The sequence below is a fragment of the Apis florea genome, unplaced genomic scaffold, assembly GCF_048593485.1.
Source record: "Apis florea isolate Af1SG1 unplaced genomic scaffold, ASM4859348v1 contig_3496_pilon, whole genome shotgun sequence".
NCBI classification, from domain to species: Eukaryota; Metazoa; Arthropoda; class Insecta; order Hymenoptera; family Apidae; genus Apis; species Apis florea.
In genome coordinates this window covers 3,463,564-3,476,862 of record NW_028256773.1, presented here as the reverse complement: position 1 = coordinate 3,476,862, position 13,299 = coordinate 3,463,564, and the positions used below count along the sequence as shown (strand labels likewise).

The 13,299-nt window shown below is 31.0% G+C and overlaps 1 protein-coding gene and 1 long non-coding RNA gene across 3 annotated transcripts in view; one reads left to right on the top strand and one right to left on the bottom strand.

The window, feature by feature from the left end:
* Window positions 1-13,299, top strand: part of LOC100869255 (uncharacterized) — a 91,273-nt gene that overhangs the window by 1,721 nt on the left and 76,253 nt on the right. Inside the window, exon 2 of one of the 2 annotated variants that reach the window (XM_012494478.3) lies at window positions 11-150. In XM_012494478.3, coding sequence (XP_012349932.1) covers window positions 43-150 — 108 coding nt within the window. In that variant the 5' untranslated portion in view covers window positions 11-42. Of the gene's footprint in view, window positions 1-10; window positions 151-4,532; window positions 4,659-13,299 lie in introns of those variants that run through there. The other variant, XM_012494479.3, reaches the window with a different exon arrangement.
* LOC147656741 (uncharacterized) lies at window positions 1,573-4,116 on the bottom strand. Its single transcript, XR_015293738.1, has 3 exons — window positions 3,860-4,116; window positions 3,414-3,755; window positions 1,573-2,916 (listed from the first exon to the last, which is right to left on the bottom strand). It is a non-coding gene; the product is annotated as an uncharacterized LOC147656741 (long non-coding RNA).

The following is a 13,299-nucleotide window of genomic DNA, read 5'->3' as shown; positions in this document are numbered from 1 at the left end:
TAATTTGAAGAGAACAGAAGAGAAATAGCATCATCTATCATTATGGTGGAACTACCAAGACTTGCTTTGGACATTGCAGTTCCTCCTAATGCTCTTGCTCGTCGCGGTGGTGTCACTATTTCTGAAGATATTATCTTGACATTTCTTCAAGTAAGAAAAATTTTTTTCTCTATTGTTTATTATCTTTTCGAATTTTTAATAAAAACTATGAATATCTCATTCAATTTTTTATGCATCTTCTAAATCATCGCGATACAAATTGCACAGTCGATAACTATTTTAATGCATCAGAAATATAAGAAAATTTACTTTATATTAAACAATTATTTTTCATTAAATATAAGTGTATTTGAATTTAGATTAATCTACTCTAATTTAACAGAACATAACAAAATTATATTGAAATAATAACTTTATCGAAAAATATAATATCGATCTTAAAATACACAAAGATATTGAATAAAATCATTGGCACCAACAAGAGGAAATATATCCATATTAATAAAACGCGATATTTCTTATCTGATCGATCGAACAGAGTTCATATTAACTAAATATTTGTGGGTAATGTAACATCAGGTATAATTTACGATAGAAGGAAGTCGTTTCACAGTCTCTTTATATTATACACATTGAATATGTGTAATTCGCGATACGTCTGGCTTCGAAGGAATGTTTCTATCGAGCGTGTACAATCTATCATTTGCACAAACATTAGGTAATCCTCGTGTTAAAATTAACTTCATTCAATTGCTGATAGAGACGTAGAATAACAATTACTTTTAATATAATTTCAAAATTTGAATCAAAGTTACCATTGATTAAGTTCAACGAATAGATATTAAGTATATTTTATAAAGGATAAAAATAATTTCTTTTTTATAATAATTTTGTCATTTTTTTTATAAAACTATCATTTTTAAAATTATTATCCATTCAATTCGATACGAAATAAAAATTATCAAAAATAATAATTCGAGAATTTAATTTAAAAATATTTTAAACATTAAATATTTTTAACCGTATGTATTTTGGTATAAAAAATTGATTTTTATATATCATATTAAAAGGGTATATATTAAGAAATCAGGAAGTAGGATTTGAGATAAAACCGATAAAATTATCGGTAGAAGTAGTTTCTTTTCGTCATCTTTTTTCGAACAAATTCTCTTTCTTTATAATACTTCCCCAAGTTAGAGTTCTATTCAGCTGATAAACTTATTGAGAGACCGATCGATGCAAGGAAAATCCTTAATGTCATTGAACCAGATGATCTGGTAAATCTTGCTTACAAATGGATAAATTGTATTGAATTTTATTTTGGATTTAAATTGATGAATTATTCAATTGACTACTATTCAAACTATTGACTACTATTAACATTTCTTAGACATACACACTGCCAAAAATTTAATTCTTAGCAGTGCACTAAATTTTTCATAAAAAAATTTTTAGAAATGAACAAATCCATTTTCCTTGAATTACGTGGTTAATTCTAAAAATCTGGTGATAAACTTAATCGGTCAACTGTACAGTAACAACTATATCGTTACAAATGAATCCAACACTGAATGATATGAATAAAGCTAAAAAAACTTTTTTTTTCCTTTATTATTTAAAAGCTGCTTTTACGTTCAATAAAAATTTTCGATCATCACGAATAGCATGTATACCTCTCGGGACACTATACCATACAAAATTTCCCAATAGGGATGCTGCGAATAGGAGTGGCTCTCGAACTTAATGGTCATTGCAAATAGGAGTGAAAAGCAGCGATACTCGTAACTATACAATCCACTAATAAAAGATCTTCGAATAATGTAAAATAATGTATCTATAAAATGATTGCACATTTTTCCACTTGTATACATGGTCCAATAATTGATAATAGAGTGGTTGATGGTCGTTAAAGAAAAGAAGAATAACGAAATATGAGGGTAAGAATAATCGAAGGGAGAAAAGATGGAACAGCGACGAGCCTCCTTTCACACGGGAGAAGGTGCGCTTCAGGTGCGTGAAGTTAGGATCGATATTGCAACCGACTCCCTGGGCCATGACATGCCCCTGCGGCAGCCATCGGCTACACGCGATCGTTCTAAAATTAAATGATGAAATTCATTCCTTTCTTCTCTCTGCTTGTCCTTTTCATTCACTTTTTTCTCCTTTTTCTCCTATCTCTTTCCTATTTCTCTCTTTTCTTTTCCCTAGCAATTATCTTCTTCATTAACCCTCAGTTTTTTTTTACACTTCTTTTTTTTTTTATATTTGTGCGGTATTTTGTTTCTCTTTCATCCTGTTGTTAACTTTTCCCCTCCGTTTTAGTTTAGTTGCTTTTCTCCCTTTATTTCTATTCTTTTTTTTTTTTATCTTTTTTTCTTCATTCGTATTCCTTTCGTTTTTTTTCTCTTTTGCTTTTTAATTGGTCTCTTTATCATCCATTTTTTTCATCTTTTTTTCTCTTCACCCTTCGTTTATGATTTCCTTTTGATTTAATTTTAATTTTTTTCATGCGAATGTTTAAAATTAAATATTATTACGATAAATATTTGTATATCTTCTATTATCCTCTTTTTCTTTCTTCTTTTTTTTTTCGTCAGTGTATTTCGCTTCGATACCCTGTTTCATTTTTTTATTCCGAAAGGAGAGAAAGAATTTTCTTTATATTCTTTATATTCTACGATCTTCTTTCCAGATACCTTTTTTTCTTCTCATCGTTTGACGCTTTTCCTCCCACGATGTTTCGTCATACGCATACGAAACATGTGCGACATCTTATCAGTGACGTAACGCGGACCGTGTCATTCAGTGCGTAATCGTCCTTGGGACGATCTGCAATGCAACGGCCTGAGAATCACGTTTTCAAATGGTTCACGCATCCTTTAACCTTTTCTATATCGCGTTAATCGTTTTTCATCGCTGAAATTTCATTTACAATTTATCAATAAAAAAAGATTGCGATTTTATTAAGAGAAACGGATAAAACGTATTTTATGAATCATTGATGATTCTCGATAGTCAGGAAATACATTTTTCGTCTCAAATAATGATATTATTAAAGTATAAGGATATGTCACAATTCAAATGTAACTCAATTTTAAAAATTTCTCGTGTTACTAAATTTGTAATTAATAATTGACAAACGATTACTATTATCGTTTCGAGATTTAGTAAAACGTTGTGCTATCTATATTGCTATATGTATTGAAACAATAGTGCGGATAAAGATAAAGCACGGTACAAATCTTCGGTTTCATTCGCACAAAGAGAATTCTTCATCCTTTGAAATCTTATCTGATAGCGATGATTGAATGACTAGATTTTTTGGTAGATTGAAAAGCAAAGCGCATAAAAGAAATTGAATAACGATAAAAATAATTTACTAAAAAAAGAAATTAAGATTGAAATTCACTTACGAATATATTTTTCTATAAAAATTAATATATTGTCTGCAAAGAGTTCAAATGATATGTTCAATATTTATAAACGTGCGTTTGATATTTTATTGATAACGCGTACACGATTCTTTCCTTAGGTCAAATCAATTAATCCTGCGAAAATGTATTGGTTGCACGCGATATTGCTAAATTTAAACCAGCTTCTTGGCATCTGCATGTACATTTCTGCGTGACGTTTACTAAAGTCAGCTTCATAAATGCAATCATTATAGTAAACTCGATTTAGTTCTAAGAAGGAAACAACAATATAGTGTATCCCAAACTGTCTTGCGAGTACATAGGTTTGCTTTTGTCCGTTTCCTGAAATAAGCATCGCATTCACTATTATTCCTTTCTATCTATTTAAAGCTTAAAATTATAGAGAATCGCGAATGCTTTCACGGTTGTAAAAATAGACTGTTTACTTGTTATTTATCGGTCGATTAACTGTACTCGTTAAACGTTCATCAACAATTCGAATCAAATATCTCTTATCATTAAGAGGAAAATGACATAATCAACGATCATACCAATTCGTTACGTTATCTCCGTTAATGGATTATTAAGAGTTCCGTTTACATTACGTTACGTACGTTGTACGTTACAAAATAAGAAGAAAATCATCAAAAAAGAAAATTGTCAAACCTAAACGTCACTCTGTATCGACTATACGCGGCACCGCGACCCGATTCTCAAGCAGTGCAATCTTCGGTGAACCTCGCACACTCTCGTGAACGTTCGGCTACTTCTAGGCGAGTGTCTTCTTCGCTTCGAGTCTCATTGATCTCTCGGACGCGGTTGCGCGCAATGGTCGGCAGACGGCGGTGGTACTCTCGCCGACCAATCAGCTGTCGTGATTCCCTAGCTACGCTCGAGTCTCGTGGTCCTTGGCTAGCCGGTCGCCTCTTGTTGTTTTCCATCGTGGGCTTCGCTAACCCGTTCGGTTGTTCGGTGGTGCGGCGCGAGGCACGTTACCAAACGCCGCTAAAACGTCAAACGTGTACGCCAGAAATTTGATAAAAAAACGCGTGGACCACGCGACGGCGGCCACGACGCGGACAATTAGTAGCGACGTCCTCGGTGACAAGGTTCGAGCGGATCGTACGCCCCCTTCTTGTCGCCGCCGTCACCATGATACCGTACTCCACGTGCTTGTCTTTTGGGGGCCGACGCGACGTTCGTCGCTGGGTGGTCCTACACGACGAGTCCTCTCCCTACTACCCGGTGAGTCGCAGTACGAATACGCACGAGCACGCACGAACGTGTCACGTTCCTCGACCAAAAAGACGCGCGGCCGCCGCCACTCGAAATCTCTTCTTTTTCTATTCTAGTGCGATTTGAAACTAGGGGAAAGTTGTGTTTTGGCAGCGTCGTGTTGATGCACACTTCACACATACATAGTAGATACGCATACTCGTCGCGGATACGAGTATACTACATATTTCGATTCGCGTGCGCGACAATGCCTCCGGGTTCGATGAACGTCTTCGATTGCCTCGATTATATAGTTTCGATGTATGCAGAATGCATTTGCCGGATAAATCCACTCGATTCCTCTTTCCGGCTGACATTCGATACGTAGGCGATATATTGTCGTGCGATACATCGAGTATATTTTTTTTTTCGAAAGTTTTAACGATGATTTTTTGTTTTTTTCGATTTCGTTTTTTAACATTTGACTACCGGGTTTGACGATATTTTGCGGAACAGGAAAATTTAAACTGCGTGTACCTCGTATAATAAATTATATGTTTTTAAATTTGATGTAATTCGCGAGTAAAATGTACAGTGAGTTATTTTATGGTTGACCTGAATACACGTGCAAATGATTCTCATCTTCTTTTCGAAATTATTTTAACTACAAAATTACGATAATTATATAGGGAAAAATATATATATATAATAAATGTGACATGAAAATTGACTTAAATGATGAAGAATACTTACATGTGTAATGATACAACTCGGCAATGTATTTCAATATAAAATAAACATAGTGAATGAGCTTGATTCAAATTGAAAAATTATTTATCGTTAATCATAATTATTTTTTATTAATATTAATATTGTATAATGTGTTTGTTTTTTCATAGAAAAATTTATAATTTTCGATATAAATCGAGGATAGAATATATTATTGAACTATATTCCAATTTAAAGAATGATTTATCTTTTCTTATCATTTCGACCGGATGAAACCATGACAATGGTTGATGATAGGAAATAATAGGGTTTAAAGTTTTATCAAATGACCCGGTAATCAGATAAGTCTATCCGTGAATATTACAATGAAATGAGCACGGTCATTGCAGATTATTATAAAATGGAATCGATTCTACTTGCAAATGAGTTGCATTTCTTCTTTTGCTCCGATCGAAATTACGGACGAATATTTACCTATGGAATAGCTTTCCTCATTTTCATGGAATTCGTATTTAAACATTTCAAGCATTTCAATTATTAAAATGACAAGTTTGTTTGAGCAATTAAACATTACAATGTTGTAATAAGCAAGGCAATTAAAACATCTAATTTTTGTATTTCTGGTTAATGTATTGTATTTTCTTTTATACAATTCTCAAATATATCGTTGTTGAATTTAAATTTATTCAATTTTACAAATTTGTAGAGAAATTAGAATTATATATCATCAGAAAAATAATTGTAATTAATTCTATTACAAACTAGAACGCAATCATGCTTAATGATTAAATAATTTTTAAATACAATTTAATTTTAATTTTAATTTTAATACAACGAACAAAATACTTTAATTTCTTTGTAAAGATAAAAAGTAATGCGATCATGTGTCACAAAAGTGGAGAAAAAAATTTGAAACGTGCAATAATTTGCGCAAAAATGCATCCAGGGTATATCGTGAGCGTAAACTCGTTTTTAAGAGTTTGCAAAAAAGTTGATTACGCACTGTCGAGCAAAATACGCGTTCGTCCTTTGAACGGTGGGTCATATCGAAGGGTTGCTATAAACGAATTATTTCACGGTGATTGTTGTTCACGGTTGACATTTTGTCACTGTAGGTGTAATCGATTGAAAATTATTTAAGTGAATATAATATAACATTTTTTTTTTTTTCTCTCTCTAGACCTAATCGATTTTTAAAACGAAGTATAATTATCGCGCGAAAATCGCAATTGCAGAAGTATTAAAAACTAATTAAACGTGTATTGAAAATGATAATTTATTTTTAATAATTTTTCTCTTCTTTTATCGTGCATTTTTAATTTCGAACGTTCATTTTTTTTTTTTATTAATTTCAATTTTAACGAAATTAAATAGGAAAATTAGAATCTTTTGTTTAGATAATATTTGATCGAATTAAATATTACAAATTTTATCGGGATCATAGAATTGAAATGTTAGAATTTTTTTTTTTTTTTTTAAATAAAAATTAGATAGACTGGAAGATCCTTTGTTTAAACGGATTGAAGTATGTGATAATCGTGTTCGTTCCTTTGTAGTTCGTTCACACGTTCTTCTGCCCCCTTTATTTTTCATTATATCGATCGATAAATACTTCCTTGTATTTTTCTATTTATATATAACTTATGCAGGTTGTTCCATTAACCGGGACAGTTTGCCAGAGGAATTTAATTAACAGTTTGTTCAAATCAATTATTATTTTTTTAATAGCATATTTTTGCAACAAAACTCAATAAAAAAAAAATGGAATGATTGAATGATATTTAACGATGCTTAATTTTTCAAACAATATTCAATATTGTTGTACATTAAAGACAAATAATCAGAGAGTAGTTTTTTTTTTCCATGAATTTTTCAAAAATATTTTTTTTTTTTAACCGGATACAATAAAAATTGATTGTATCCATTATTCGCTTTTATTTTAAACAAAACTTCATAACGTTGGTTAAAACGAGGATAAAACTGATTTTTCGATATTTCGCGCGATAAAAAAAAGAACTAAACCCGAAACAGTTTAGAGTTATAATCGATCAATTTACATAATTAATAATGCGCGAGAAAAAAAACCAATCATTAAAAATATAAATTTCTCTCTTTTTTTTTTTATATATTTTAATCTTTTGATGAATTTACTATCGTATTATAATTAGAGAGGGGGGACAAATGAAATGTTTTTTAAATATTTAGAAGACGAAATAAATCGAGGAACGCTATAAATTAACATAAATATACTTGATCGCCTGTCGGACAAAGATCCAACGTAATATTTTTTTTTTCGTATTTTCATTTTTATTAGCGTGTGTGACGCGTGTTGATACCAATTTCTGTATCTGTTTCCGATCTAATTCTGTAATCCACTTGTTCCCTCGTGGAGAGAGTCATTTCATTCTCATCATCGTCTGATCGTAAATTAAGGCATTTCGAGAATATTTCGTAACCTTGCCCCCCTTTAAACTAATTGGGGCGCGGATATACAGGCTGTTTCGCGATATGTAAACACGTTCATTATTATTAGTTTGTGCAAAGGAAAAGAAAGGAAGAAAGAAAAAAAAAAAGAGAGAGAGAGAAATAAAAATTTCACGGATGTATTTATAAAAATTTTATTTCCCCTCCTTTCCCTCCTCCCCTTGTTTTTTCGTTATAAATTGTTAAAATTCAAAAATATATATGTATATATATATAAAAAAAAAAAAGAAACGTTTAATCCACTATGCATATCATGCATGTAAAAAAAAATGAATTTTTACAACTCTTTTTTCTTTTATTATTATTATTCCTGGATATTATATATGCATTTAATTAATATAAAAGCTTTGGTTTTTGAATTTAGCAAAAACAACTTGCACAGGTTTTTCTTTTTTTCTTTTTTTTTTTTTTTTTTTCCACATCGCTCTTACATTCGAATGGTTTTCCATTAGGCAAATTTTGCGAGAGCCGAGATATATAAATGAAAATGTGACGCGGTTCAATGAATACAATGCATAGATTAGTATATATATATATATATATATATATATATATATATATTCACGAATACGTAGCGTAATTATTTCAAGCATTATTTTAAAAATTTCCTGTTATTCGACTCCTCCCTTCCTGGTAATGATTTTCCAATATCCGTAATTATCGATTATCTAAATTTTTTTCAATAATCCAGTCGTTCGAAATTTTAATCCAATCTTTTAAATTTGATTTAAGCCTCAACAATGTATAATTTCATTAGAATTCGAGATCTGTTTTCCAGATCTTTGTTATTAGTAATTTTTAGAGAGAAAATTAAAGATTCCCTCTACTCGCAAAATCTTACCCACTAATCGGTTAATCGATTGACTCGATCGGTCAAATTACCAATTTACCGACCGATCATCAACAGTTAATCGTGGCCAAGTAACGATCCGCCAATTATCGCTGAGCGAATTGACGACCCTCTCTTATTATTATTATTATACATTATAAAAACCTCTCTCTCTCTTACAATAATTAAATCATCGACTCTCGAGAGAATTTATTAAAAGTTCAGGAAATCGTGTATATATGACAATCGATCTCGAAAGAGCGTTTCCGATTAACAGGTGAAAAACAAGAAATATATATATACAAATGTAAACTGTAAATGTAAATTGTTTCATTCTCGTAGCCAAGCTGCGTTAAAGAAATCTCTATCCACCGACGTTGTTCCATTTTCTTTGTAGATTTAGAAAAGAGAAAAAAAGCCGCGCCGTGCAGACGAAACAGTGTCGTTGTGGTTCCATCCCCTCCCCCTCCTTTTATCGATTTCCACAGCAGGAAAGGAAGGAAGGAGGAGGAAGTTTCATCCGAAAGGAATAAAGCCTACGGTAATAGTTGCCACCCGGTTTATCTAAATAGAATTTTCGGTTACACGTGTGAGAGCCACAGCCACGGAATACCGAGATTCTCGTCTCCTTTCTTATTGTCAATTTTAAATTACGCCTCTTTTGTTACCTTTCTGTAGGTTGGGGAAATCGTCTCTTTTATTGTTTAATTAATTAATTGAGCTTCTTTTTTATACAGAGACCAAGTTGGGAAAGAATAAAATTTAGATAGATCGTTTGTTTTCACAGTGGTTAAAGGTAAAATTTTCCTGGAAAGGGAAATCATTCTTAACTGAATTGGATCGTAGAAATATCATTTTAAAAAAGAAAAATAACAGATCTTGTCTCTCGTGTGATAAGATTGAATCAAAACGAAGGTAAAAATTCGGTTTGGAAAGGATAATGGAATGTTAGCACGATGGAATAATAAGTAACGTTCATTACTGGAAGAATTGAGACTTCTTTTTTTAAAAAAAGGAAAACACAGTTTCATCTTATCGCGAATGAAACTCTCGAATCGCTTTCCTCACGTTTGCGCTAATATTTGGACGATTCACAGCGTCTCTGCAATTCTTTTCCCCTTAATGCACAAGGAACGAAATTATAATTTAACTGCGAACAATTAGAAAGATCGAGTAATTAACAGCCCATCAATTACGTGCCAATAAAATTTTTAATTTCGCAAATGAATCATTAAACTTTCCACTTTTCAAAAAGTGTGATAATTTGTTTAATAACGATAAGATTGCCCACATTTTTGGAAATATAGCCTTTCTAACTTAATAATAATAATAAATTTAAAAGAATTATTATATTAAAATTTTTACTCAACAATTATTTAAATTCTCCTCGCTTCATATATTATTCAAAAATTGCAAGCGATTATTTGAATATAAACGAATTCAAAGAAGATTGTTTAAATATCGTTTAAATATTGCAAACGAAAATGGAAGGATATGGATTTGATTGGAAACGAGGAATTGCAAATTAATTGAATATAAACCAATTGCGATTGTCCAATTCAAAGAAGATTGGAAAATTATTTAAATATTGTAAAAAAAAAAAAACAATACTTTAAAACTAAAGTTAGAGTGAAAATTTTGAAACGATGAAAGAAAATTGCGAATTGTACAAAAATAGAAGAATATGGATTTGATTGGAAACGAAGAAATTGGCCGGATTCGTATCGAATTAATTTTCCATGCCTTAATTGATCGAATCTGTGAAACCCTCGATGCGGATGGATCTGTTTATTGTTCGTGCGGTCTCAGGAGGATGAAATCTGGGGAATGTTTGTCGGCGGGGCAGGTTCGTTTGTCATTGGCAAGATCAAAGGGATTCGGTGCGTTTCTCCGATCGTTGACTAAACTCATTGGTGGAACGCAATTGCCTTACGCTTGTCACGATGCAACGTCGTTTCGGATCCCTTTTCGACAGAGAGAGATAATCGATAGGCTAGCGTGGATTTTAATAGACTGCCATTTTTTTTCCTTCTCTGATTGGAATAATGTATCTTCGTTTTAAAAAATTCTATGATCCATTAGGATTTTTTATCTTTGGATTCGTTGGACACTTTTGACGATTGAGAAGAAGATTTTACCTTTTGTTGGTAAATTATTTTTTTTATAAAATGGCACTTTCTTATATTTAAAAGCTCTTCAAACGTAGGGGACGAAGTTTATTCTAATTTAAAAATTTATATTAAAAAATATACATTTAGGAGAAGTTATTCTCAGCAATTTAAGATGGTGTGTGAAAAAATTCTATGATCGATTAGGATTTTTAATCTTTGGATTCGTTGGACACTTTTGACGATTGAGAAGACGATTTTACCTTTTGTTGGTAAACTATTTTTTTTATAAAATGGCACTTTCTTATATTTAAAAGCTCTTCAAACTTAGGGGACGAAGTTTATTCTAATTTAAAAATTTATATTAAAAAATATACATTTAGGAGAAGTTATTCTCAGCAATTTAAGATGTGAACAAAGTAAAGTTTCGTGCATATAAAGTTGTCGATACGAGGTTGAAGGAGAAAGTTTCTCATTTTCTCAAGAGAGACGAAAATCGAAGAGTCATTGTTGTTTCGGTTAGAAGCAGAAACATTGAAACGATTGGACAATGCAAAAGGAGGAAAAAAAAAAAGGGAGAGAGAGAAAAAGTTTCCTCCATCTACTTCACGATTCTTAAAGATGGGCTATTATTATTATTATTTCAAAGGAATTCCCATTATATTTGATCTTTTAGTAAGAAGTTTGTTACGTAGACGTTTTTTCGTTATTCTTCCATTATTTAAATGTTTCCACGGTTTTCTCGTGTATCGTGATCGATATCGAAAATGGAATAATTTATTTTTCAAATCCGTCGAATCAAGAGTCTAATCAATATCTATATTTCCGATAACATATTTCTTCTCGAAAACGCATCAGGGATTGTAATAATATTCTATTGGAGTTTTATTCTTTAGCGAAATACAAAGGAAACGTTCTATCCTTGGAAAATACAATGGAATAGGGAAAATAAACAAAGTGAAAATTTCTAAGGGAGAATTCTATCCTTAGAAAATATTACGATAACAAGGAAAAAATATTTGGAATAAGAAAAGGTAAATGTAGTGAGAGAATGGAGAGGTAAAATTTAAAAAAAATTGACAAATCACATTTTCGAAGAAAGGATAATTCGCCGGATAATTTTTATTCTCAATTGTTAAAAAATAAAAAATCCCATAAAAGCAGAGTTTCCAATTCTTCTTCGAAGAATTCATTCTAATATTTCAAAAGTATTTTTGATTCCCATTCATTCATAATTCCATAAAGCGTTGAAAAAAGTTCGCACTAATTATCCAAATTTTTTTTGCAATGAAAATTTTACACTTTCCCTCCCTTTAAGAATTCAATAGTTGATAAAATATCGATTCCCAATTTGAAATGTGACAAATTTTAATCAATCACAATCTCCGTCCTTTCAATAGATTCATGGACTGGTCGAGGAATTCGGATTAATTATTCGAAGCAAACTCAACATTTCCACCCCTTTTAAAAATTCATTCGAACGAAGTTGAAAGATATTTTTCGATTCTTCCATTTACTAATTCAAAACGACATTTTAATCAATCACAATTTTCTCTCGATAAATTCGTGTCTGCCTGTCCAAGGAATTCGCGTTAATTATCCAAAGCAGAGCATTGAACATTTCCATCCTCCCCTTCCCCTTTAAAAATTCATTTTTCCATTCAAAAATTCAAACCAGTTCAAAAATTGACAAATTTTTCGATCGACCGCAATCTCCACTCTCTCGATAAATTCATGGACTGTCGAGGAGTCCGTTCAAGAACATTTCCCCCCTTTAAAAATTTTCATTTTTCAAAAAAAAAAAAAAAAAACATCGTACCCTTTAATTTTGTTTATTAACAATTTAAAATCCTTCTACTTATGGGAGTGGAATTCGATCCATCCGAACCATCGAGCCCCCCAATATTTCCATTCTCCTTTAAGAATCGGTCGATTGTCGTCGTGGAATATAATTTCGAGTGCGTAACAAGCATAGCGCGTAGCGATTAGGAAAACAAGTAATTGAAAAATCCATTTATCAATATTAATATTGATATTTTTCGCCGCAATTTATTTTATATATTTTTTTCCTATCATTCTATGTGAGAAAAATTTATTTGAAAATACTAATTAAATTATTAATTTAGTTAATGAGCTCGGACAAGTTTATATTTTGAATATATATAATATAGAAGTAAAATTTTCTATTAACTTTAATATCATAATTTTTTTAAAAATATTTTTCATCGTAAAAAATATTCGTATAAACGATAATTAGAAAATTAAATTTATAATTTCTTTTATATAATATAAATACATTAAATAAATTATAGCAACTATTAATATTTCAGTTCGACAAATGTATATTAATTTATCGTAACGAATTCGCGGTAAAATTCCACGAGCTCGAATAATCAAACAAATATGAAATAAATAAACTAAAATAAATATACCGGTTCAATAATTAAATCCAAAAAAATATTAAATTTAAAATTAATCTTATAAATATAATATTTATATATTCTGATAAAAAAATTAATAC